Source organism: Anomalospiza imberbis, unplaced genomic scaffold, assembly GCF_031753505.1.
Source record: "Anomalospiza imberbis isolate Cuckoo-Finch-1a 21T00152 unplaced genomic scaffold, ASM3175350v1 scaffold_44, whole genome shotgun sequence".
Lineage (NCBI taxonomy): Eukaryota > Metazoa > Chordata > Aves > Passeriformes > Viduidae > Anomalospiza > Anomalospiza imberbis.
The window spans coordinates 824,203-850,858 of NW_027100049.1; the positions used below are offsets into that span (position 1 = coordinate 824,203).

Below are 26,656 nucleotides of genomic sequence, written 5' to 3' on the forward strand. Positions count from 1 at the left end.
GTGATTGTGTGACATCACAGACCAGGTTGTGACATCATATAGTTGGCTGTCAAATCACTGGTTTATTTTGTGACATCACAGAGCAGGCTGTGACATCAGAGCATGCCTGTATGACATCACAGAGCAGAGCAAGCTGTGAGGTCAAAGAGTGTGCTGTGACATTATAGGGTGGCGGTGTTCCATCACTGAAGGTGTTGTGACATCACAGGGTGGGTCTGTGAGCCCACAGAGGTGCTGTGTGACATGTTAAGTGAGTTCTGCCATCACAGAGCAGGCTGTGACATCACAGAGCAGGCTGTGACATCACAGAGGAGGTTGTGATGTCCCAAATTCGTCTGTGACATTACAGGTTGTCTGTGTGACATCACAGAATGGGCTGCGAGGTCACAGAGAAGACTCTGCCATCATAGAAAAGGGCTCTGCGACATCACAGAGCAGCTGTGTGATGTCACAGAGAAGGCTGAGACAATACAGAGTGGGTTGTGACATCACAGAGCTGACTGTGAAATCACAGAGCAGGCTGTGACATCACAGCGAGGCTGCATAACATCACAAACGTGGCTGTGACATCATAGAGCTGGCTGTGACATCACAGGGTGTCTGTGACATCACAGGCTGGGCTGTGACCTCACAGGGCAGATTTTCTGACATCACAGAGCAGACTGAGACCTCAAAGAGCAGGCTGTGACCTCACAGGACACCTGTATGAAATCACAGGTGGCCTGTTACATCTCAGAGTGGGCTGTGTGACATCACAGGAGCTGTGTGACATCACAGGGGCTGTGTGACATCACAGGGGCTGTGTGAGGTCACTGGGGAGGTCACTCCACCCCTGCCCCCCCTCCCAGTTCCCCCCAGAGAAATCCATCGCTGCTCGTGCACAGCGGGGTCCCCTGTCCCCCCGGGTCCCCCCGCCCCCGGCGCCGCAGCCTCCCCCAGAGGATGTTCCACGAGATCGACCCCAGAACCTGACACGGGGACGGGGGCCGGGGCTTTTGGGGGTGGGACAGGGGGACAGGGACCCCCTGGCAGCGTCCCCGTGTCCCCCAGGGCCAGAGCCTGGGCCAGGGCTCCTTCACCCTGTTACCAATGAGGGCTTGAGAGCGCTGAAAAAATCCCCAGCAAGGGATCAGCAAAAACCAGATTTAATATTAAGTGAGAGCACCACAAAGTTCCTTGGCAAGAGTCACTCTGCTCCTGGAGCCGTTGTGATGGTTGGTCGCGATGGAAACCTGCCCTGGCCCCTTGCTCAGGGCTGCTGTCACTGCCCAGAGCCAGAGGGGATCCCTTGCTGGGGGCTTGTGCCATGGCCACCTGCCCTGTGCCGCACTGGCCGGTCAGGCGCCGCGGAACCAGCAGCAAACGCCAGGGCCAGGGCCAAAGGCCAGGTCAGCCAGACAGAAAGGGGCAGTGCTGGGCACTGTGTCCATGGCAGCCCTCACTGGGGGTGACACCTGGGCCACTTGTCCCGGCAGTTGCCATGGAAACCCGGCTCATTGGAAATACAAGGGTGGACAAAGGTTTTAGTAGGGCCTGGCACAACGGGACAAAGGGGGGTGGTTTTAAACTAAAGGAAGGGAGGTTCAGATAAGAACAGATAAGGAGGAAATGTTTGATGATGAGGGCGGTGATACACCAGGACAGGTTCCCAGGGAGGTGGTCAGTGCCCCATCCCTGGAAACATTCAAGTCCAGCTGGGACAGGGCTCTGAACAACCTGATCTGGTGAAAGATGTCCCTGCTCATGGCGGGGTTTGGATGAGATGAGCACTGCAGAGCTCTTCCCATCCAAACCATTCCAGGATTGCATGGGCAGAAGGGGCTGCTCAGTGCACTCCATCCACTGCCTCGACTCCTCATGGTCTCTGCTGGACCCCACATCCCACAGCCAAACCCAGCCCCTTCTCTGCCTTTCCTCCCCCTGCCCCAGAGGCTGGCACAGCAAGGGGGGCACAGGTGACCTTTGGGCTTTGCAGGGCTCAGGCACAAGGGCCGTGGCAGAGTCAGGGCTGAGGTCACACTCTGTGGGCTGGGGCCGAGCCCAGCCAGAAATGAGCCCTGAGGCAGCAGCTCTGCAGTGCTGGCCACCAGGCCGGCTTGCCAAGGGAGGCTTCTGGCCATGCCCTGCAAGCAGCTGCTGCTGCCAAGGCGCCTTTGGTGCCTCAGGCTCTCCCTGGCACAGCTCCCAGCACGGCACTCTGCCCTTGTGCTCGAGGCCTTCCCTGTGCTGGGGCTGGCCTGGGGCTTTTCCTGCAATGGGACCTGCCCTGCTCCTGGCACAGTCCACCAAGTCATTCCCTGCATTTCTCCTTTTCAAATTCTTTCCATCACCTACTCTCAGAGGTCCAGCCTGTTCTGGTGCTTATCATGAACTGACTGTGCTCTTGATTTATACCAGCACTGGAGATGTAGAATCACCCAAACTGAACACAGAAACAAACCCCCTCTGTCCCATTTTCATGTTCTAGATCACTTTCCAGGTGTCCATGGAGATGTGGGAATGATTATCACACAACTCTCCATTTCTGGCTGCGGGCTCTGGAGATTCCTTCTCTGCATTCAGTCAGGCTTGTATTCCCTAACAAGTCCTGGTTCCACCTCCTGTTTCCCAAGGCTGGAACAGTCACAATGAAAACCTCACCAATGGCACAACTCCCCAGCTCACCAGGAAGAGAAAGGACAAGCTGTCAAGTTCTCCAAACCTTTGTCCTGCTCTGCTGCAAGAGTCCTGCTGCACTCCCGCTGTGGAAAGCCAAGAGAAGCTGCAGGTGGTGGCACATCTTGTGACAGGAGCTCAACCTGGTTCTCCAGGAAAGGTTCTTGAGAAGAGCAAACAGGACTGTGGAGAAGATTCCTGGAAAACTGAAACAGCTTTCCAGAAGTGAAATGAAAATTGAAAGAAACAGTCCAAGATGTTTTCCTCTATTTATTTCTCTGCTCCCTTTTTCCATCTTGCACTACTTCTCCATCCCATTAATTCCAAATGCATCTCACCTCTAAGATCAGTGACTTAGCGAGTTCTAGACACTCTAAAGTACGATGAGCTACACAGTTTGCCTTCCAGTTTTTGCTGGAAAGCAACACTGGAGCCATAAGTGCAGGACCAGGACCAGGGAATCCTCCAGCCAGGGAATGTGCCCCGACAGGGTTTGATCTTCAGCGGGGACAATACACAGCAGCGACCGAGGAGATACCTCTGCCCCCGTGCAGGAGCCCAGACTCTGGGTCTGGGCTGAACACGGCAAAGTTCCCGTGTTTGGACAGGCTCAGGGGCTGCCCCTGGGGAGCGGGGGGCTGGGCGTGGGGGTGAGCGGGCAACGGAAAAACGGACACGGGGACAAACGGCCCCGGAGCTTCAGTTGCAGCAGCAGCAGCAGCGGCGGCGGCAGCAGCAGCAGCAGCAGCAGCCAAAGCAGAGACTCCCTCTTGATTCTCCTCTCCCTGTCCCGCTGTCCCGCACCGTCTCCCGCTCTCCCTTTCCCGCTGTCCCCTCCTCTCCCAGTCTCTCTCTCCCCATTCCCGGCCAGGCCATGCCCCTGGCCCGCCCCCGGCTCCGGGCGGGGCTGCCCCATCCCCGCCCCCGGCCGTCCCGCCGGGGTCTCGCCTCCGCCCGGCTCTGGCCGTGCTGGCGGTGGCGCTTCTGGGCGGGCATCGGTGCCTGGGGCTGGGGCGGCATCGCCTCGCTCTGGCTCCGCCTGGCCCGAGCCTGGCCCCGGCCCCGGCTCCTCCCGGGCCCCGCGGAGGACACACGCGGCGCGGCCGCTGCCGCCGCCTCCGCTGCGGCTTCCCCGGCCCGAGCTCCGCCGCTCGGCAGCGCGGCCGCCGCCCCCGAGCCGCCGCTGTCCCGTTGCCGGGAGCGAACGCCTGGGGAGGGCCGGCCCGGGGCGGTCGGGGGGCGCTCGGGGGCCGCTCCTGGCCCCGGGCCGAGCGCTGACAGCCGCGTCCCGCCCGCAGGGAAGGCGCAGCAGGGCCTGCAGGAGCGGTACCGGCTGGGTTCGCTGCTGGGCAGCGGCGGCTTCGGCAGCGTCTTCGCGGCCACGCGGCTCTCGGACGGCGCCCCGATGAGCGGCGGGGCCGGCGGCGGGCGGAGGAGGAGGAGGAGGGGAACGGGAGGAGGAGGAGGAGTAGAGGGAGGGGGAGGAGGAGGAGGGATAGAAGGAAAAGGGGAAGGGAGAGGGGGAGAGGGGGGAGGAAGAGGAGGAGGAGGAGGAGGATGGGGCTGGAACTGGGGCTGGGGCTGAGGCTGGGCATGGCGGGTGGCGAGCTCAGCCTGCTGCTGCTCTTGGCTTGCAGGTGGCCATCAAAAGGGTGCCAAGGAACCGCGTCCGGCACTGGGGCGAGCTGGTGAGTAAGCGGGGCCAGCGGCAGAAGCCGGGCCGTGCCGGGCGGGGATGAGCCGAGGCCCGGCAGGGTGGGAGCCACCCGGACACCTCGAGGGAGAGCGGGCGTGGGGCCAGCGCAGGGCACAGAGCATCCCGGGCTGGGTGAGGAGTTCCTGACCCCCGGCACGGCATCAGCCCCACTGATGGCATCGTGCTCCTCCTGCAGCCCGACGGCACCAGCGCACCCCTGGAGATCGTGCTGCTGGAGAAGGTCTCCACTGGCTTCCCCGGTGTCGTCCAGCTGCTGGAGTGGCTTGAGCTCCCCAACGACATCTTGATCGTGATGGAACGCCCAGAGTGCTCTCAGGACCTGCATCATTTCATTCGGGCACGGGGGTTCCTGTCCGAGGAGGTGGCGCGGGATCTGTTCCGCCAGGTGCTGGAGGCCGTGCAGCACTGCACCAGCTGCGGGGTCCTGCACAGGGACATCAAACCAGGGAACATCCTGGTTGACCTGGCCACTGGGCAGGCCAAATTGATTGACTTTGGCTGTGGCACCTACCTGCAAGACACAGCCTACACTCGCTTTGCAGGTGAGCCCATGCAGGGGTGTGCTCTCGGTCCTGGCATCTCATGGCCCAACATCTCACAGCCCAAGCTGGGTGTGGCAGCAGGGATTCTCCCTTTTGCTGCCCTTCATGGCACTGAGATTTCAGCTGAGTTGCGTTTGAGCAGGGCTGGGTGGGGAGCCAGCTTCCAGCCCTGCTGGCAGCCTTTGCCCACCACTCTGCCCAAGACTGGGGCTGGGGCTGGGGCAGTCAGCCCAACAAAAACACGGGTGGGTGGGGGTAGCAGAGAGGGAGGCCGTAATCTGTGTCCCAGCCGGTTTGGTGTGCAGGTGCGAAAGGGCTTGGACTGCTCCACTCACCTGGTTTGTTTTGGATTCATGATGTTTTTGGGCAGTGCAGGCAGGGAGGATGAAGGCATGGTTTTCCCAAGCACTGGGTGGGTTTTTCCTCCTCATGGTTGGGCCTTGCCAGGACTTCTGCTGCCCTCTTCCAACCCCAGTGGCTTCTTTTCCTACCCCAAGTCTGTACACAAGTCCCAGGTGCTGGCGAGAGGGCATCGGGTCACCCCGTGTGCCACTGGGGCAGCCCCCACACGCCCAGGGATGCTGGGGCCAGGCTCTGGGAGCAGCAGCATCCCCCTGATGAACCCCATCTGTATTCCACAGGAACACGGTCATACAGGCCCCCAGAATGGACCCACTTTCGATTTTACTACGGCAAGCCAGCTACCATCTGGTCCCTGGGCATCCTGCTGCACCAGATGGTCTGCGGGGAGCACCCTTTCAGGAGGAGCCAGAACATCAGCTGGGACCATCAGCTCTCGCTGCCACAACGGCTCTCTCAAGGTGGATCCTCATCTCTGGCCACGGGGGCAATGCCAGTGCTGGGAGACAGCAGCAGCTCATGAGCATCCCGCTCTGGCAGCTGCTGAGGAGGTGGCACATGTCCTGCTCTCCTGCTCTCCTCCAAAACAGGGAATTGATGGGGGAGTTTAGGCCCAGCTCTGAGCACATCCAGCATGGCCTGGGTACGGGAATAGTGGGGCAAAGCCAACAGGAGCCTTCTCCAGCTGACCGGCGGGTTCTGGTTTCTCTGCCCAGAGTGCCGAGATGTGATCAGGCGGTGTTTATCCATGCTGCACTCGGACAGGCCCTCGTTAGAACAGCTGTTATGTGATCCCTGGCTGCAGGATATTCATCTGCCCTAGAAGAAGGGAGAGAGCCACAGGCACACTTTGATGCAAGGCCCTGGTAAGTTGCAGCTCCACACATGCCTTGGCAATCAGAAGCAAAGGAACCCAGACATTTTGTCCTGCCTGTGTCACTGCCCAGGGGTCATCAGATGGGAACACGCAGCCCTTGTGCTGGAGCTGAGCTGCTCTGCCCAGCACTGGTGGCTGCCATCTGAGCTGGTTTTGCTTGTCCTGGTTCCCTGACAGCTCTGGGCCCTGGGCAGAACCCTGACAGCCTGGGCTCACCCCCAGGGAAGGAGAAGGAGCCCCTGGAGGAGCTGTACCAGGTGGGGCTGCTGCTGGGGACAGCGAGGACGACATCAAGGATGACAACCTCTTCCTCCACCTGGCCACCGGCAGCTGAGGATGATGGACTTCGATTCTGGCACCTTCTCCAAAGCCAGGCTCCACAGGGAATTTGCAGGTGAGTCCACACGCAGGGGGATGCTCCCCGATTTGGGCATTGCACAGCCTGGCCAGGAACCAAGGTTCCCCCTTTGCTGGGGCGGATGCAGCTGATCCTTCAGTCGGCTGCCAGGCTGCTTTTGGCAGGGCTGGGGGGATGGGCTGGGGTGGTGATGAAATGGGAGTGGGCTCCTGGCCCTGCCAACAGCCCCCAGCACCCACCGTGCCCCGGGCTGGGGCTCGGGCTGGGGCAGCCAGCCTGACACAAACAAACCCCCATGGTGGGAGCAGAGGTGGGACTCCAGAACCGGTGCAGGGGCTGCTTTGCTCTGCAGGCAAGGAAGGGCTTGGGCTGCTCCACTGCCCCTGTTTGCTTTGGGGTCACCGTTATTTTGGGGGGCAGTGCAGGGAGGAAGGGAGAAAGCCTGGGCTTCCCTCACCTGTGGGTGGGTTTTTCCCTGGCATGCAGGGGTTGGGCCTTCCTCAAGTCCCTGACAGTAATATGATTTTTGACCTTTTTTCTTGTTCCCTTTTTTGTCTGTAATCTATTTTCAATAATTTGTTGTGTGTTTTTCTAGAGGAAGCGTTCCAGGTGGGGTCCAGTCTGGATGGGGAAGTGCTTGGGAGCAGCTGTGGCGTGGATGGGCCGTGCCCTTGGAGAAGGCTGAGGACATGGTTTGGGACCAGCTTTTCTTCCAGCGGGGGATGGCGTCAGGTGGGTCCCGTCTGCTTGGCATGGTGGGATCAGAGCTTTGGGGAGATGGCAGTGAGCACAGGAGCATCCTGCTCTGGGCAGCTGCTGAGGGCTGGATGTGCCGTGGCTGGCTGCAGGCTGGGCACATGTCCTGCCCTCCTGCTCTGCTCCCAAAGGCAGCAGGGATGGGCAGCTCTGGGCACAGCTCTGGGCACGGCCAGCATGGCCTGGGCACCGCGGGCGGCTGGGACAAGGGGACAGGAGCCTTCAGCTGACGGGCGCTTTCTGGTTTCTCTCCTTGCAGCCGGGCTCTGCGGGTGCTGAGGCTGCTCTGGGCTCTGCCAGGGCTCTGCTGGAGCTCAGCACCGGGCCGCAATCAGCCAAAGAAGAAATGGGGTGACCTGCAGCACAGACCTGCTGGAGCATTTCAGCAACACAGCTCAAGTGTGCAGAGTGTACACCTCCCAGGGAAAACATGACACCACCCAAAAATAAACTTGTTCAATAGCTTCTGAAATGAAATCAATCTGGGATGACCCCAAATGACATTTTGCAGCTTGCTCAAGCTGTAGCTCAGCCCTTCTCTGAACAGTTCTGTCCCCCACCTGCCTTGTACTTCCCAACTGCTCCCTCTTTTCCCCCAGTGAGTTCCCAGCCCATGGCAGTCTCCATCACACTGTTGCCTTCCTTGGTGCCCCTCACCACGAGGAAGGCTGAGCCCCAGGCTTAGGGACTCATCCTGTCACGGGCTGAGGAGCAGCAATGTCTCAGAGGTCCAGTGGGATTTTAGTGTCATTCAGAGCTGCTCTCCAGCCCTCAGCTCTCCTCACTGCTGCGTTCCCACTCCCTTGTCCTCGTCCTTGCAGCAGGATGAGCTCTGTGAATCCCCTTGAGCCTCCCCACTCTTCCCAGCCCACGCACCCACCTCAGTTAGGCTGAAGCTGCAGCTTCTCTGTCTCCTCTGGCACACCAGTCCAGTCCCCTGTGCGGGGAGCCCCAGCCCCAGAGCACAGCACTCAGCAGTGCACTCCGGGCTGGAGCAGCTGCCCTGCAGCCCTGGCTTGGCTGTTTGTGGCAAGGGAATGCTCCCTGTTTGCAGCTGTCCCTGCAGGATGGCCCCAGGGCAGAGCCCAGCCAGGCTCCCACTGCAGTCTCTGGAGCTTGGGACAGACAGTGGTCCCAGAGCTGAGGTTCACGGGGAGCACCCAGAGCTGTGGCTTGCAGTCAGTGTTGGCAAATGTTGTGTTCTCATCTCCTGCAGCCTGTGGGGAAAGCAACCTGTGCTGCCAGGCCTGTGTGTGCCAGGCCTGTGTGTGCCAGGGGCTCTTGGATGTCTCTGTACCCATGGACAGAAGGCTCTGTGTGTGCCAGGGGCTCTTGGATGTCTCTGTACCCATGGACAGAAGGCTCTGTGTGTGCCAGGGGCTCTTGGATGTCTCTGTACCCATGGACAGAAGGCTCTGTGTGTGCCAGGGGCTCTTGGATGTCTCTGTACCCATGGACAGAAGGCCCTGTCTGTGCCAGGGTTTTCATAATGTCTCTGTGCCCATGGGTATGGAATAGCATGGACACTGAAAGTTTCAGTCTCATTGCTTGCACGCTCCTTCCTTTGTATACAAGACGCATCCATGCACACCCCCATGTACAGATACATTAAAACGTCAGGGAGGGACAGAGATTTCCCCCAGGGCTCTAACTTTGGCATAACTCACCTTTTAGCCGGTGGCCAGGGGATTTTTTCCCCATCTCTGTGTGAGAAGGTGTCCAGGAGCTGAAGGAGCAGCATTTAGAAGCAGTTTCAGGATTTCTAGGCAGGAAGTGGAGCTGACAACCATCCACGTAACTCGCCGTATTCATCAGGATGTGCTGCTGGTTCTTTGGGAATATGGCCCAATGGAGACACGAGCCTTGGAAAAATCCCAGCTCTCTGTGGGTTTGTGCAAAGGGGGAGCAGCAGAAACACTTTGTGTCTGCTTTGGAGACACAAGGCAAAAGGAGCTGTGGTGGCAGAGGGTGACCTGGGCTGGTGGCAGGTGAAGTCCTGGTTCATGACATCCCAGAGTGGCACAGCACAAAGCTCCAAGCCCTCCCAACCCCACTGATGAAGTCTTTGTGATGCTGCACATCCTATAGGAAAAGCTGCTGTCACACAATGCACTGGGATTTGTAAGTTTCATTTTCAATACTTTAGGTCAAAGTTTCAAACTGCAATATTTTTGTACTCAAGACACAGTCGTGCACAATCCATCTCTCATCCTCCTATTGCTTCAACTCCAATTAAAAAAAAATCTTAATATTGGAAACAAAACCCAAAGTCTTTAAAATGGATGCTGATGTCAGTCTGTAAGATGGATCCAGGCATGAGAACATGCACAAAGTAAATGAGTTCTCCCTTTAAAAAGATCAGTTACCTCTTAATCCAAAGTTACAGAAGATTTCACTACACATTTGTTTCTTTTTTTTCTCTTTAATATTTTTCGCGGTTTTTTTTTCTTTTTTCTTTTTCTTTTTAAGAAGATAAAACATTCTGAAAAAGAAATGTTCAGCAAAATGAGATATATTTCTGATAAATAATGAAAATATTTACTCCTCTGTTTACTTTTCTCTGGATACCCTGATGTAAAAAATCTAGCAGATATGAGTAGAGGTGTCAGGTGTTTGCTTTGGACTAAGCTGGAGTTCAGCACTGCTGACATCCTTAGATGTCAGAATTCTTTTGCCAAGAGTTGCAGAATTCTTTTGCACATCTCAAGCCATGTGTTTGCAGGCACAGCACCTGCAGTGCTGACACACCAGTGCACGTGAATAACTCTGTTACTCCCTCACAGAATTTGGGCTCTGCCCCAGAACGAGGTGCTCCAGCCCTTGGCTCCTGGTTCCCGTGGGGAGCAGCTCCCTTCCCTCTGGCTGAGCTGCTCAGGCAGAGCCCGGCAGCTCCTGGCCCTGCAGGGCTGAGGCTTTTCCCCGTGGCTGGGCACAGACGGATGGAGCACCACTGCTGGACACGGGGGCACACAGAGGGACCAGCAGCAGCTGCCTTTGGCCACCTGAGGCTCCAAGGCCCAAACTCTGAGCAGACAGGGCTGGAAGAGACTCGCAGGCTCCCTGCTGGCTCTGCTGCCCCACTTGTGCCCACCTGGGAGCCCCCAGGGCCAGCAGGGACTTGAGATGGCAGCCCTGGACTCCTGGAGGTTGTGCAAGGAACGGAGCTGGGGACTCCCTGTCCATGGAGAGCTTCCAGATGGAAAAGGCTGCTGTGCCCAGGCAGCTCCAAGGGCAGAGAAAGGAGGGTCTCGACCCCTGGATCCGTGCCAGTCCCACAGTCCTGGGCAGCAGCCACCGAGCCCTGGGGGAGCAGAGGGCACAGCAAGAGGGACAAAAGCAGGCAAGGTCAGAGACTGGAGAGAGCCAGACCCGGCAGCAGGAACAGCTGCTCCATTGCACTCTTGGAGAAAGCTCTTGGCTGGTTCAAAGCGCTGAAAGGCGTGCAGGGCAGAGAGGAGGCCACCCCAAACACTGCTCCTGTTTCCACAGCCTCCCCTCTCCGTGTCCCAGAAGGAATTGGATGGACTGTGTTCTTCTCCCCGAGTCGTCCGGTTCAGCACGAGCAGCTGAGCACCAGGAGCTGAAGGAGCTGAAGCCTCAGGCCACAAGAGCTGGGCCTGAGGAGACTTTGTGAGCAAATGAATGCTGCTAACATGGACCTGGCTGAATGCAGCAGATGGAATCATGGAATCACAGAATCCTTTCTGTTGGGAAAGACCTCTGAGCTCATCCAGTCCAGCCGGTCACCCAGCAGTGTCGAGCCCAGCACTAAACCACGTCCCTGAAGTGCCAAGGCCTGGACAACAGCCCTGAGTGAGGCCCTGAGCCAAAGGTGGCCTCTGGATGAACCTTCCAACCAAAGGTTATCTTTGTATCTGCTCACTAATGAAATATGCATGGTCATTAGCGCTGTGATAGATGTATCCACTCATTAGTGAAACATGGATTGACCTTTCTGTGTTTAGAAGCCAGACAAGGCCATGAAATCTGACATCTGGCCTCGTCTGGGGCTGAATGGGCAAAGTCACCTCCCTTGGTTCCTCTTGGGCCCTGGCCAGGCTTTGGGAGGAACCCAGGAGGAGGATGAAACCAGATGTTCCCGCACCAGCAGAGCTGTCAGTTTGTTCATTCAGCACTGTCAGAGCTGGGCCCTCTCCCAGCGAGGCTGGAGCCTCACCTGTGGCTGGAGGCACCTGCAGGAATTCCCAGTGTCCAGGAGTGGCTCTGCAGCCCTTGGCTGTGACAGCTTCCCCAGCTGCTGTGTGGATCTGGGGCATGGTAAAGCCTGAGGGTAACTGCTGCTGGATCTTTCTTAATCACTGCTGCAATCTCTGGTGCTGCTGGCTGGGTGCATTGCCCAGCTGCTCCTTTTGGGATTCTTTGCTGCTTTGAGCTACAGTCAATGACACTGAGTCCTTCAGTTGGTGTCTGTGTCTTTGGTGCTGACCCTGCCCACTGGGGAAACAAAACTGGCACAGCCTGGCCAGATCACAACAAAATGTCACTTTTTAAATGTACATGTCAGGAATCAGCTGTTGTTGATGTCGGCAAACCCAATGGGAAGAATGATGGTGTCTGACTTAGTTCAGAAGGCTGAATCATTTCTTCATTATAATTATGATATGATACATTAATATACTATATAAAAGAGGATACTAAAAACTACATGCTACTCTCTATAGCTATCATATCTAACTAACTCACAACTCGTGACCCTCTGTTCTCCAGAGTCCAGACACAGGTGGATCCGATTGGCCATCAGGCCCAAACAATCCACCGTGATCCAACCAGGCATTTGCTCTAGGTAAACAATTCTCCAAACACATTCCACAAGGAAAAAACAAGGAGCAGAAATAGAAATTGTTCTCTTTCACTTCTCTCTGTGCACCTTTATAAAAATCCTGAAAGAGAGAGAAATGTGCTTACCACAATGACCCCTCTGTAAATATGTTCTGAAGCTTAGAGGTTTCCTGTAAATATGTTTGGAAGTTTGTTAGTCTGCAGGCACCCATGTAAATATGTTCTGTAGATTGTTAGTCTGCAGGCACCCATGTAAATATGTTCTGTAGATTGTTAGTCTATAGGCTCCCATGTAAATATGTTCTGTAGATTGTTGTTGTTAAAAGGATTGTTACAATGAAACATGTTCTGTAAATCCTAGGTTTTGCCGATTTTTGGAAAAAAAATACTGTTTAAATTCTCACTTCTCTTTGCAATTCCTTTGGGCACAGGCAGCGTTTGCACAGTTGTGGTTTCCACTTCTTCTGGGTTCCCGGGGCTGGAGGTCCCTGGGGGTGCTGGCACGGCCAGCCCGGGGCTGGGGGTCCCTGTGCACAGGGGGTCCCACTGACACCACTGCTGGCACTGGGCACTGCTGCTGTTCCTGGGCTGGGGCAGAGCAGTGTCCCCAGGAGCAGAGCTGTCAGCAGCAGAGAGGGGGCTCTCACAGCAGTGGCCCCTGCAGCAATGCCCCAGAGCAGGCAGGAACCCCTCAGCCACCCTTGCTGCTGGAGCCATGGGGACTCCTGGGCCGAGAGCCGGCATCAGGCCACTGTTGCCGTGGGCGGTGAGGGAAGACAAGCACACAATCAATATGATTGATAAGCAAGCTCCAGTTTATTCAAAGATCCAGTCAGTTTATATAGTCTTTTGCAAGCAATATCAGCAACAAGCTCTCATTGGTCAATTCATAAAGGTGCACTGTTTTATGTTCTTCTACATGTAGTTTCAGCTGTAGCTAAGTTTTTCATCTGCTAGCTTTTTACTTTGCTAAGTCCATCTTGTTTTACATCCTGTTCTTGTACAACTCATATCTCAAGGATATTCTGCCTTTTGCTATCTGTACATGCACAGTGTACTGTTCACAGGCCAGTGCTGTTTCCCGGGCCAGTTTCCCAGACCAGAGCTCCTCCCGGGCACAGAGCTCAGGTCTGGGGTCTCAAACAGAGGATTGATGGAATAACTGTTCCATCGATCCATGACCCTGTTCCTGCAACCATTCCTCAGCAATTCCCCCGTTTTTCTTTTGTGCAAGCATTGTTTGATTGGTAACTGATGAAGCAGTTTGATGCAGGACTCTCTGCAAGCACGCACAAATACATGGCAATAAACATACAAAGAGCAAAATCACTAAAACAAGCATAATCAAATACTGAATGATAGAACGAAACCATGGTCCCAGGCCCAAGGATTTTAGCCAGTCATCTAATCCAAATCCATCTGCTTGTTGTAACTGAGTAGTAAGCCTATGCAATTCACTGATTTGCTTATGTATTGACTTTGAATGATCAGCCAAATTCATGCAACACATACCTTCAAAATCTTTACAAGCATGTCCCTGGGCCAATAGTAAAAAATCAATAGCAGCACGATTTTGTAAAGTAGCGTGCCTAACAGAGTCAACATCCAGCAAAAGATTAGACAGTGCAGCAGATGTAGCATTAGTCTGTTTGGCAAGCCAGCAACCTAATCTGTTCAGTGTAGCTTGTGCCTTCACTGCTGCAGCGCCAGGAACAAAAATAGATGCAGTTACAATTGCTCCTGGGGACCAAAACTTTATATCATCTCTACAATCACTCTGAAATGCATGGGTCAACCTTGTTTGTCTATGATGTTGGGATACTTTTAATATCATAGACATATTTGGTGTCAATAAAGACAGTCGTCCAATAGTGCAGGGACCTCCTTTAAGTCTAGAAGGGATACCAGACCAAGCACGATCTCCACAAATGAGAAAATACCCAGTAGGTAGCTGCAGTGGAGATGTAGAGGAAACTAAGACGTGTGCTGAAGTGTAATTACAGCAATAAGAGGAATTTCTATATATTGGAAGGCTGGAATTTGCTGAAATCAAATATCTGCTGTTGAGATTCTGATGCTGTACACTAGTCCAATTAAAAATAATACATGCATCAGCCTTCACTGATCCCAAAAGCTCTAATTCCTGTGGCTCAAGAGGAGCAAGAGGAAGGTAAGGAACCCAAGAATCCCAGTTATCCACTTTATATTGAGGCTGTGTTACCTTACAGGTTAATATCTTCTGAGGACAAGGCCAATTCTCAACAGGTACCCCTACTAGACAGGTAGAAAATGGATTTCCAGGTGAGGATAAAGACAGACAGATAGTACTCTGGTTTGTCAAATTAGCCAAAGTGACCCATATGTTTGTTTTTGGTTGTGTAGGAGCCCAAGCATCAGCATACAGCAAAATTAACAATAGCAAAATCAAAGGTATCGTTCTGTCTAGAAATAGTGTCCTTCTTCTAGGTTATGCTTAGTCCAAAGAATATTAGTCTTTAAAACATCATTTAGTTCCTGACAAATAGGCTCAAGCCGTAGTCGTCTTCGGTGGAGCCTTTGTTCATCGGCGGAGGTGTCAGCAGTGGCTGTGGAGGTGCTGGAGGTGGCCGTGTTGTAGCTGGACGTGTCCACTTGCTAGGAACCCACAAGGGACCTGTAGGTGTGAATACACACATATGACCTCTACCCATGTAATTTACAGGTGCTGGTCCTGACCACATCCCTGTAGCAGGATGCCTATACATTGCAGTTATTGATTTTTCTGCATCATTTTGTTTTGCAAGTGTCCCATGTACAAATGCAGGGGGCATATCATGAACTCCAAATATACAAAGATGATTTAAATTGAACAACACTTTTGCCAATCTCTCCTGTGGATCAGTAATTGTTTTAAATTTTGCAAGGTATTGTTTTAAAGTTTGATTTGCCCTTTCTACAATGGCTTGACCTGTGGGAGAGTGTGGTATACCTGTAACATGCTTAACACCCCATAATTGCAAAAAGCGATTAACTTTCTTCCCTACATATGCAGGTCCATTATCTGTTTTGATAACTCCAGGTACCCCTAAAATAGCAAAATACAGTGTTGAATGCCAGATGACATGAACTGCTTTTTCTCTAGCTTGTGGAGAAGACCAAATGAAATGACTGTAAGTGTCAATAACTACATCAACATAATGTAAACGCCCAAATTCAGCTACATGAGTCACATCCATTTGCCACAATTCATTAGGGCCTAAACCTCGAGGATTTACCCCTAGGCCGAGACCCGGTCCATTGTGATGACTGCAGTCTGGACATGCTCTGACAATTCCTCGGGCTTCTTCCATGGTAATATCAAAGCAGCGCCATAGCCCTTTTGCATTTTGGTGAAACGAGGCATGGGCATTGCGTTCTTTTCTGAAATTGTCCATAGGCGCAGTTATTGACACCAGTCTATCAGCACGAGAATTACCTTCTCCTAATCCCTCCACCCACTTATGACTCCTGATGTGAAAAATAGCATATGGAGCAGATCTTTGTCGTATTGCAGACTGCAACTGTGCGAAAAGTGCATTCAAGCGCTGATTTTGCACTTCTTGTAACAGAGCAACCTCAATACGCTGCATTACCCCAACTGCATACAAAGAGTCAGACACAACATTTATAGGATCATGCATCCATCAACAAAATGCACACACAATTGCTGAAAGTTCCAATGTCTGTAGAGTATCTGATTCTTGTCCTTTTATTATGACATGATTCCATTGCCCCTGTTCATTCCAGGTGAGAGTAGTTTTTCGCGATTTGTGACCTGCATCTGTGAACACAGTAACAGCATTAATCAACGGTGTTTCACTGTATTTTGGCAATAACAGCCATTTTTGTGAGGAGATCCAGCACAGAATAAGTGAAGACAGCGGTGAGAATTGAATTTCAGCATTAGATTCTAAAATGCTAGCTTGTAATTCAGGAGAATGTTGTAAAAACTAGTCTAAATCAGCCTGTTTTATCGGAACAAAAATTCTTTGTGGCTCTTCCCTTGTAATCTGTACCACCCGTTTCCGGCCTTTCCAAATAAAGAGTGCAAGCGCCTCCACGCGTGGTTGAATAGAATTGCTAGGCTGTAAAGGTCCAAACACCCATTCTAACACCTTTGTATCCTCCTGTTTTCCTCTTTTGTTTTTTAACTGCTGAGTGAGAGCACCCATAAGGTGTTTTGGATGAGACAGAATAGTAATGTCTATAGGTAAGTCAGGATTTCTATGATTAACAGCTCTCTGGGCTATAGTATCAGCAATATTTGCTACAACTGCACGCTGTTTATTAGTTAATTGAATGGGTGCAGTGGGATTTGTACCTTTTAGTAATGGTTTTAATTTATTAAGTTCATAATTTGAAATAGTGACAACTGGATGGAGTTACTGAATGTCTCTTATGAATTGTTGCCTATTATGCAGAGTATGTAAATTGAGTTGCAGAGCAACTTTTTGTGGTTGAATGTGTCTATTAAAAATTACTTAGCTTAAATATTTTTAGGGTGTAGAGCGCTGAGTTTTTTTGGGGCAACACATAAATTGTGATTATGTAGCTGTGTGAAAATAAAGGTTTCTTGCTGAACAGTAAATGAAGTTTCTTGTGTAAACAAAATATCGTTTATATAATGGTATATTATCATATTAGGACAAGCAGTTTGAATGGGTAGTAAGGCAGTATCTACAAACAACTGACACAGTGTAGGACTGGTGCGCATTCTTTGAGGAAGGGTCACTTATTCATACTGACTTGTAGGTGTCTCACAATTTAGGGAAGGTAATGTAAATATAAATTGTTTAGTATTATTTGGAGGGATGCTAATTGTAAAGAAACAGTCTTTTAAATCAATGATAAGGAGGTTCTAGAGCTCAGGCAGCATGGCTGGATTGGGGAGGTCTGGCTGTAGTGCCTCTATTGCTTCTATTTGGGCATTGACTGCACGTAAATGATGAAGCAAACGAAATTTACCAGATTTCCTTTTGATTACAAATATTGGAATGTTCTATGGACTAGGAGAAGGTTTAATGTGCTCTTGATTTAATTGTTCACTAACCAGGGCATGTGCTTGTTGTAGGTTTTTTCTTTTTAGCGGCTACTGCTTGATCTATCCTGGATCATTCGATTTTTAGGTTAGGGGGATTGGGAAAGCTTAAGTAGTGACTGTTACTAAAAAAGAATTTTTGTTACAAGGTGAGCTTTTAATTGTATAAGAATATCTCGGCCAATTAATGCTTCAACTTTGTGTGGTAATGGCATAACAGTAACAAATTGTACACAAGTGTGACTATCTAGTAATAAACAAATTTTGTCTTTATTGTGTAAACTGAAGTAGACTTTCTTACTTCTTTAACTTTAGCAATCATAGGATAAAGTGATTAAGAGGTAGGCTAACAGTCTTTGTTGATGATAGTGATGTTTGCTCTAGTATTGAGGCATGCTATTACCTGTAGCTTTTGATGACTATTTTCTAAAATAAAAGGAGCTTTGGGCCGCTCCTCCATGGGAAGACAAAGAAGTGCCATACTTCCTGTAGATCTAAATCTTGTCAACCCCCGTTGTTGCTGTATGGTGGTCGAGGCAGCTTCTGTCAACTGTAATGTAGGCACTAGCTGAGCGATTTTACTGCTCTTAGAAATAAGTAAAGCAGGATAAAATGTTATAGCAATGATAAGAATTTCACTTGTAAAATTAGTATTAATAACACTAGATAACACAAAAAGACCTTTTAAACTAGTAGATGATTGTCCTAAAAGAAGAGCACCACAAGGTTTATCTTTGTGCATTACCGGTCCTTTGACCCCAGCAGGGATTTTTACAGGCTTTTGATCAATCAGGGTAATGTTTATTGTGGTTGCCAGGTCCAGGCTGAGGCTCCCTCTTGTGGCTGGCTGGAGAGAGCTGGCTGGCTGCAGTTGTCTGGAGCACACTATACGGGAGCCGCCGTTGGGATCTTCGCACCGCGGCCCTTCGCGCTGCGTGTTGCGTTTCTTGATCGCCTACAAACTTCAGTAGAATGAGAGTTCACAGAACATTTGTTACACCATTCTGTCCCTTCTCTGCAGCTGCGACGAAAATGTCCCATTTTCCCACACTGTTAACACTTTATACGAGGTTGTTGCTTAAACTTATTTGTCGGCTGTAATGGAGTCAGGGCAGCAAAGGCGTGTGTTTGGGCTTGCACCAAATCTTTCCCTACATCCCTGAGTGCTTCTACTAACATTGCCTGAGGACCTGCAGGAACCCTCGACATTCTTTCTAGCATTTCCTCCACTGTTGCATCAATGCTCATTGTGTTAAAAGGTATTACAATTTTCTAAAACACCCTGTCGTAATAGGGTTCTCTTCATGAAGTCTTGTACATCAGCTAAATTAATAGCTTTGGTCACCCAATCCACAAAGGAAGTAAAAAGCTCATTTCTGCCTTGCTTAATAGATATAGAAGAAGGAGATACTGGTTTTGTCCTAACCTTGGAGATTGCTTCTCTAGTTAATTGTATGGTAGCTTTTCATACTTCAGCCCCTACTTGTGCCTGCATTTCAGTTGTAGTGAATTGCCCAACACTTATTAATTGTTCAACAGTTATCCCAAATAAGGGCTCATTCTGCTGTCGTGGAGTCTTTGCAAAATGATTACATAATTTATGCTAGTGGGCTTGCCACAGCATTAACTGAGACTGTGTCATAATTATTCTTATGATACTTTTAATATCTTTTGGAAGAAGTAAACCTGAGCCCCATATGGAATTAAGCATTTGCTTTGCAGGTTCCCCGTGTAGCCCACAGTCATTAACTCATTAACTGTGGCTCTCAATTGTGAAAGCAATTTCCAATCCACAGGATGATAATTGGTTGTTTCTCCCCCTCCTGCATTTGGTGTATAAGCAACAGGAAAAGCTTGGCAATCTATGTCAGAAATAGTAGAACACGTCATAATCTTTATTACTTATTGCTTCTTTTTGCATACTCAACCAATTCATTCTGTGTATTCCTGGTAAATTTTTAGGATGTTCTTGCTTAAAAGGATTACTGGCAGATGTCACTAAAACTCTTTTGTGGCTGTTCTGAACAGTTTCATCCTGCAGCTGCTTTCTTTTAGCCTGTGGAAGTCTTTCACCATTTATTACTGATTGTTCATTCCCAGGGAGGGGATCTGTGGCTGACTGAGCAGCATTAAAGGCAGGATTAAAAGCAGGGGGAGCAGTAGGTTGCTTATCACTCGATCTGCTCTTAATTTCAATAATATTTCTTACTGGAGGACTAAGATTGTAATCAACCTCTAAAGAATGCATTCCTGGTTTAACCCCTTCTAAAGTGGCAGTAGCAACAGCAGCAACTTTCTTTTCTGCTTGATACCTCTGCAAACAATTTATGACTGATTGCCACGACCTCATTAGCTTTTGGGCAGCCTTATCATCATCAATCACCTTAAACTAAAGAATGTTCTCTAATCCATGCCACTCTTTCTCATCAGAGAGATCCCCTGAGGCTTTAAATAAGCCTTGAGCCCGACCATAGGTGTACAAAGCTGGCGGATCTTTATCTAAATCTATGTCAGCTAAATCACGTTTCTGTAAGTAATTGAAGAGCTACTTCGCTTTCCATAATCTGACCCTTAAGTGCAGCCTTTGTACCTTGCAAGCCGGCAGCTCTTCCCTGGACGGCGAGTCTTGTCCTGACTCCCCAGATGGCAAGTCTTGCTCTGACCCAGGCTCGAGAGGACTCCTTATGCCAGCATCGAGTAGACTTTCAGCCCTCTGAACACTGCATATTCGGCGCTGCTCCGGGCTCACCGCCTTAGTCAGAGAGGCACCGGGACCCCTGAGGGTTGCAAGGGTCCCTGTTCTGGGTGCCAAGATTTGCCGTGGGCAGTGAGGGAAGACAAGCACACAATCAATATGATTGATAAGCAAGCTCTGATTTATTCAAAGATCCTGTCAGTTTATACAGTCTTTCACAAGCAATGTTAGCAACAAGCTCTCATTGGTTAATTCATAAAGGTTCATTGTTACATGTCCTCCTACGTGCGGTTTCAGCTGCAGCTAAGTGTTTCATCTGCTAGCTTGATATATTTTACTTTGCTAGGTACATCTTGTTTTACATCCTGTTCTTGTACAACTCATATCTCAAGGATATGCTGCTTTTTTGCTATCTGTACATGCACAGTGTACTGTTCCTAGGCTAGGCACAGTGCTGTTTCCCAGACCCAGACACAATGCTGTTCCCAGGCCAGAGCTCCTCCCGGGCACAGAGCTCAGGTCTGGGGTCTCAAACAGAGGATTGCTGGAACAATTGTTCCATCGATCCATGACCCTGTTCCTGCAGCCATTCCCCAACACCTGGTGAAGCTGTGACGGCTCCTGCTGAAGGTGTGTCCTCCTCTGCTGAAGATGTGACAGCTCCTGTACCCATCTACAATATGCTAAAAATTATAAAACATAAACTTCTCACCCATGTGACATACTAAACTACTCTCTACAATCCCTAAAATCCCTAAATGTTCGTTGCCCCGGGGGGATGCTGTGTCAGTGTTCTCCTTCCTCAGCCCCGGGGATGCTCCGCTGGTTGCCCTGGTCCTCCTGGTTCCATCGTCCTCGTTCCAGGGCGATGCTCTGCCGCTCTTGGTGCTCACTGCCCCATGGGATGCTCTGGCGGGGTCCTCCCCCCTCTCCCCAGGGCATTCCTCACCGCCGTCCGTGGCCAGAGGTGGCTCCGGGGCGCTCCCGGGGCTCTGACACCGCCACCCCAAGGCGGGGAGTGGGCGTGTCTCACATGGGGGGAGTCCCAGCCCCATTCTGGGGATCCCAGGCCCATAGGGAGGGGTCTCTGGGGGTCCCTGTCCCATTTCTGGGGGTTGTAGGTTCATGGAGATGGGTCTGTGGTGGTTCCAGTCCCATGGGGATGGGGTTCTGGGGGCACCAGCACCATTTTGGGGGGGTTTAGGTTAATGGGGAGGCTTCTCTGGAGGTCCTAGCCCCATTTCTGGGGTGGCCAGTCCATAGGGAGGGGTCTTCTGGGGGTCCTCAGACTATGGGGAAGGGTCTGTGTGGTCCCAGTCCCACTTTTGAGGGGGAACTTTGTGATTTGTGTGGGTGGCGAGTGACTCGTGGGAACAGCAAAGATCAGCCACAGAATTTAATAAGATTTTTTGCCAATTTTACTTTGGAAAACACCTTACCTTTGGAGGATGCTCCGGTGGGGGTCCGTGCTCCTCCCGCCTGATCCCGGCACTGTCTTCGTCGTTGCCTCGTGGGGATGCTCTGCTGGTGTCCTCCCTCCTCACCCCGGGGCATTCCCCGCCGCTGGCCGCCGTCCATGGCCGGAGGTGGCTCCAGGGCGCTCCAAGCTGATGAGGATGTCAGCAGCCCCCGCCGAGGCCATCCCTGCCCAGAGACCGTGGGGGAATGGGCAGACAAGGAGAGCGTCCCTGGGGCTGGGGCAGCAGAACTCAGAGGCACCAGCGGCTCCAGCTGGGAAATGGAGTGTGGAATGTGGCTGTGAAAGCCCTGCCTGGGCTGTGCCAAGCAGGACACACAAGCCCTGACTCCCATCCCCCATACAACTCTCTCAAAGAGACATTTAAGAGGAATTACAATTGTTTGTGTCCTCTGAGTTGGATGCACTGGAGAAATACCAACAAGAGATTCTCCGGAGCTCCAAACAACAAAACAGCCTTTTTTGGGAACTTTAGAAACCCAGAGAAACTTTGGTAAAAGGTTTAGCATGACATTCAATCAACAAAAACACTTCCCAAAGCATTACCTTGGCCCATTCAACTTCACAGACTATTAGCTCATTCAATTTTAAGTTAATCAACATTTGCACGAGGACCAAAATAGAAGAAATAGACACAGAAAGAGAGAAAGACAAAAAATATACAGAGAAGCACACACAGAGCTACCAACTCCTGGATTCCAGCAGTGTTCAGATAGAAATTCCAAGGGGAGGTAGGGTCAAGATGTGTGCTTGCCTTGTGCTCAGCCTTAAACACCCCTTGGTGTTCCTGGGCCCTTCCCCCAGGTGGGACTTGGGGTCATTTGGTCACTCAGGAGCTGGGCTGGGGGCTCCAGAGGTGGCTGTGGAGCATTGCCTGTGCTGTGCCAGGGACTGGCAGACACTGCTGGGCTGGGAGAGAGGCTCTGGGGGGACTGGGGTTCCAGGGCAGGGCAGGGCTGGGGTTCCAGGGCAGGGCAAGGCTGGACCTGCCCCTTCCTCCCCACACATGAAATGTTTCCAGCCAACAATCTCCTCCAGTCTGTCACAACAGGCAGTGTTGGAGGTGAAATCCCAATTCTGGCCATGGGCACCTGGACAAGAAGGACAGTTCTTTTCCATAGGAAGGAAAGCCCCAGGTCTTGGCTCATTTCTGGTTTGATTGCCTGGATTCTGTTTGGTTTTGTTGTAGCTTTGTTTCCTTTTCTGTGCCTGCAGTGTCCAGTCAGGAGCAGAGTGACTCTTGCCAAGGAACTTTGTGGTGCTGTTGCTTAATATTAAATCTGGTTTTTGTTGATCCCTTGCTGGGGATTTTTTCAGTGCTCTCAAGCCCTCATTGGTAACAGGGTGAAGGAGCCCTGGGCCAGGCTCTGGCCCTGGGGGACACGGGGACGCCCCCGGGGGGTCCCTGTCCCCCTGTCCCACACCCCCAAAGTCCCACCCCCCACAGCCCCAGCCCCCGTCCCCGTGTCAGGCTCTGGGGTCGATCTCGTGGAACATCCTCTGGGGGAGGCTGCGGCGCCGGGGGCGGGGGGACCCGGGGGGACAGGGGACCCCGCTGTGCACGAGCAGCGTTGGACTTCTCTGGGGGAACTGGGAGGGGGGGCTGGGGTGGAGTGACCTCCCCAGTGACCTCACACAGCCCCTGTGATGTCACACAGCCCCTGTGATGTCACAGAGCCAACTCTGAGATGTCACCCTGTGATGTCATACACCTGCTCTGTGATGTCACAGAAGACTGTGAGATGTCACAATGTCACCCTGCAATGTCACTATTTGTTCTTTGGTGTTACAGCCTGCTCTATGACATTACACAGCCACCCGGTGATGTCACAACCCACTCTCTGTCGTCACAGAGCCACCCTCTATGATGGCAGGATCTGCTCTATTGCCTTATACCCTTCTCTATGATGTCACAGCCTGCCCTGTGATGTCACAACCCCCTCAGTGATGTCACAAAACCCTCCCTGTGATGTCATACTGCCACTCTGTAATGTCACAGCACACACTTTGACCTCACTGCCTGCTCTATGATGTCATACAGCCATGCCATGATGTCACAGCCTGCTCTGTGATGTCACACAGTCCCCTCTGTCATGCCATAGCTGCTTGATGACCTCACACAACACACTCTGTGATGTCACAGCCCAGTCTGTGACCTCACACAACCCACTCTGTGCAGTCACACAGCCCCTCTCTGACATCACAGCTGCTCTGTGCCTCCGTGACACAGCCACAGAGCTGCTGCTGTGACACAGCCCCCTCTGGGACACCCCACAGCCCCTGCCAGTGCTGAGCCCCTGTGAGCTCTGTCTGTGCCCTGCTCGTGTCCCTGGGGTGCCCTGGCAGTGCCCCAGCCCTGCTGGGCTGTGCACAGGAGCTGCTCCTGGCCACAGCTGTCTCTCTGCAGCGCTGCCCTTGCCAGGAGCTGCCTCTGGGCCAGGAGCCCAGCCCAGCTCAGCAGCACAGACACAGCACCAGGACTTTAATGACCCTCTGGGGCTTTGGTGCTGTTTGCATCAGACCCAGTCCCTCAGAGTGTGCTCAAAGAACTTCTCAAGAACTCAAAAAGTCGGATTCAAATTCCAAATTTCTTTAACTGTTAATGGGTTCCACTCAAGGAAACAATTCATATCAAAGTGTCCCCAGGCCCCAGGCAGAGCAGAACCCTGGAGGCACTGATGACAGGTGGGGACAAACAAGGCAAAGGTGTCTCTGGTGCTGAGCAAACCTGAATGTGTCTCAGGAATGCAAAGGGCCAAGGCTGAGCCCCAGCCCCTGGCAAGGCAGATCCTGTCCCTCCCTCCTTGCTCAGGGCTCTTCCCGGGATGGGCACTGCCATGTGGGGATGTGCCATGCCAAGGGCAGGACCATGGGGCGGCCCCTGCCCGGCTGCTGAGCAGGGACAAGGAGGCCATGAGGCCCCAGGGCTGCAAGGGTCACTTGTCCCCTCGTGGCCTCAGGCCCAGGGCCAGCAGCCATGGCCAAAGGGCTGCACAGGTTGGCTCTGTCAGGGCCTTGCAGCTGCTGCACATCCCTGTGCCCTCTGCAGCCCAGGCTGTCCTGCGGTGTCCCTGCCCTGGCCTCTGTCCCTGCAGGCTGTCATCATCCCCCGACTGGCCCACCTCGCTGGCCCCTTCCTTTGCTGACAGCTCTGCCTCCTGCCTGCCCCTGCCTGGCCACACAAAGCCTTGGGCTGCTCCAGGCTCCTTCTGGGGACGTGTTGCACCACAGCCCTGACCTGGGAGGGAAATTCCTCTCCTCTTGTGTCCAGTCTAGGTGGGATGGCCCTGGCAGAAAGGTCTCCTTGGATTCCAGCAGATCCAGGCTCTGACCGAGGCTCTGTTCCTCTCTCTTCCAGCCCTTCAAGCCCTGAGTGAAAACAACAGCCCCTCCTGCAGAAGCATATTTGTTCAGGTGATGTTGGAGGGAAGAGCTGCAGAACTACTTTCATCTGCTGGCTCAGAAGAACCAGTGTCTCTTTAAGACCTGCAGATCCCTTGGAAGGTGAGACCACCTGGAGACCAGAGGAGACCAGCTGGAGCTCCAGGCACAGCTGATGACTGGCACAGCTGAGCCTGTGGGAAGCTCCCATAGCTCCTGCCTTCTCCCTCCCTGTTGACAGCTCCCTCCCTGCAGCCCTCAGACCCTGCCCATCCCCTTTCTTCCCTCCCAGCTCATCCCTTTGCTTCGCCTTCCATTAATGAACACTTTGGCTTCTTCGCTTTACCTGCATCTCTGTGGAGCTGAAGCGATGCAAATCCGGGGCCCTGGGACACACAGGCCCCTGCTGCCGTTCTCTTCCACGCCGTGTTTTGTGCACACACTCAGAGGAACGAGGGCAGATCAGGCTGGGAAGGACCCTGTGCTGAAGGTCCAGTTCCACAACACTGTGGAGTTACAGATCTTGCTGAGCACCCTGGAGCCCCTGGATTTTGGAAGAGCCAAGCTGAGGATGCTCTGAACCCAGCTGTGAGGGATTCCATGGCAAGCATGCACGGAGGGCAAAGGAGCTTGGAATGCTGCAAGTTTTCAAGAATAGCTTCCTGAAAGCACAGCAGTGCTCCATCCCTGCACAGGATCAGGAAGAGGGCAGAACCAGAGACCATCTGGGCTTAACAGAGAGCTTTGGTGTGCCTAAGAGCAGCTGAAGCAGCAGCACGGTGCCCGAGACTCAGACATGTGACCGTGCCAGTGCCCGGAGCGCTGTCAGACAGTGCTGGGATCCTGGGTGTGGTTCTGGTCCCCACAACCGAGGAATGGCAGCCCCAGCCTCAGACCCAGTCAGAAAGCCAACCAAGGGAGACCAGAGGGAGGGCACCCTTCCAGTTTCTCTTGGGCATGGCCACAAAACAACCCCTGCTGCTTCTTCCTCCCCCTGTGTTTGGGATGTGCTGGTGGCAGAGCCAGCCAGGTTGTGCTCTGCGTTCCAAAGCCTGTTGAGAGCTGGCATGAAAAGTGCTGCATGCACAGCGGAGAGTCCTGGAAGGTGCTGGCAAGAGCGTCCTGCGGGAACAGGGCTCTGGGCTCTGGGCTCTGGCTGGAACAGCCTGGTTTTGCTGCAGTGACCACAGGCAGGAGTTGAGGCAGGTGAAGAGGCAGCGGGCAGGTTGTGTTTGTAGAGGGCCTGGGGCTGCCCCTCTGAACCTCCACCTGGAAACACACTTGGGAGAATATGAGCTACAGCCAGAGTGCCTGTCCTGAAAGGACCTGAAGTCATTCAGCCTTGCCAGCTTTTCTTAAGAGTGTGTTGATGTTCCCCAGGACAGCTACACATTTGGGGAAATGCCTTTGGAGGAAAGGGGCTTGCTTCTCAAGGAAAGTGCTTCCCAGGGAGCTCCCAGTAATGTAGGTGCAAGGGTCCTCCTTTGGCTCTCTGTGGTCCTTTCACTGCCTGAGGCCCGTTGCACTTGGCAGAGGGGCAGGGCAAGGGAGAAGGCTGTGAAGAGCAGGTTTGGCATCTGCCTGGACCTGTGGAGACCAACCCAAGCACCTGCAGCAGGGTGTGTTCCCCCCTTTGGACAGAGGCGTGAGCAGGAGCGTCTCTGTCCAGCCGTGAGCCCCAGAGCTCTCTCTGAGAGCTGTGAATTAAAAGGCCTTTACACACACACTTTTCACCTCTTCCCTGTCTGCTGTGTTTCAACTCTTGGCAATGTGCATGTGGCTCTTGCTTGGTGGAAGCTGCTGTGGCCCAGGGCCAGCACAGAGCTGGGCTGGGTGGGCCAGGCAGCGTGGAGAGTCTTGGCTGATCTTGGTGTGTCCCTGGCCTCAGAAAAGGCTGGGAAGGTTTGCCTCCCAAGGCGTCCTGCTCATTGGCTCTCCCTGTGCACCCTGGAGAGAACAAGGTAGGCATTTCTGGCAGCTGG

The 26,656-nt window shown here is 52.6% G+C and overlaps 1 protein-coding gene across 4 annotated transcripts in view; it reads right to left on the reverse strand.

Moving 5' to 3' along the window:
• The window catches only part of LOC137466802 (zinc finger protein 271-like), a 678,770-nt gene that overhangs the window by 446,198 nt on the left and 205,916 nt on the right, over positions 1-26,656 (reverse strand). The window contains exon 4 of one of the 4 annotated variants that reach the window (XM_068178458.1): positions 26,402-26,410. The exons of the other annotated variants lie outside the window; for them this stretch is intronic. Coding sequence (XP_068034559.1) covers positions 26,402-26,410 — 9 coding nt within the window. The remainder of the gene's footprint in view (positions 1-26,401; positions 26,411-26,656) is intronic. 4 annotated transcript variants of the gene reach the window in all.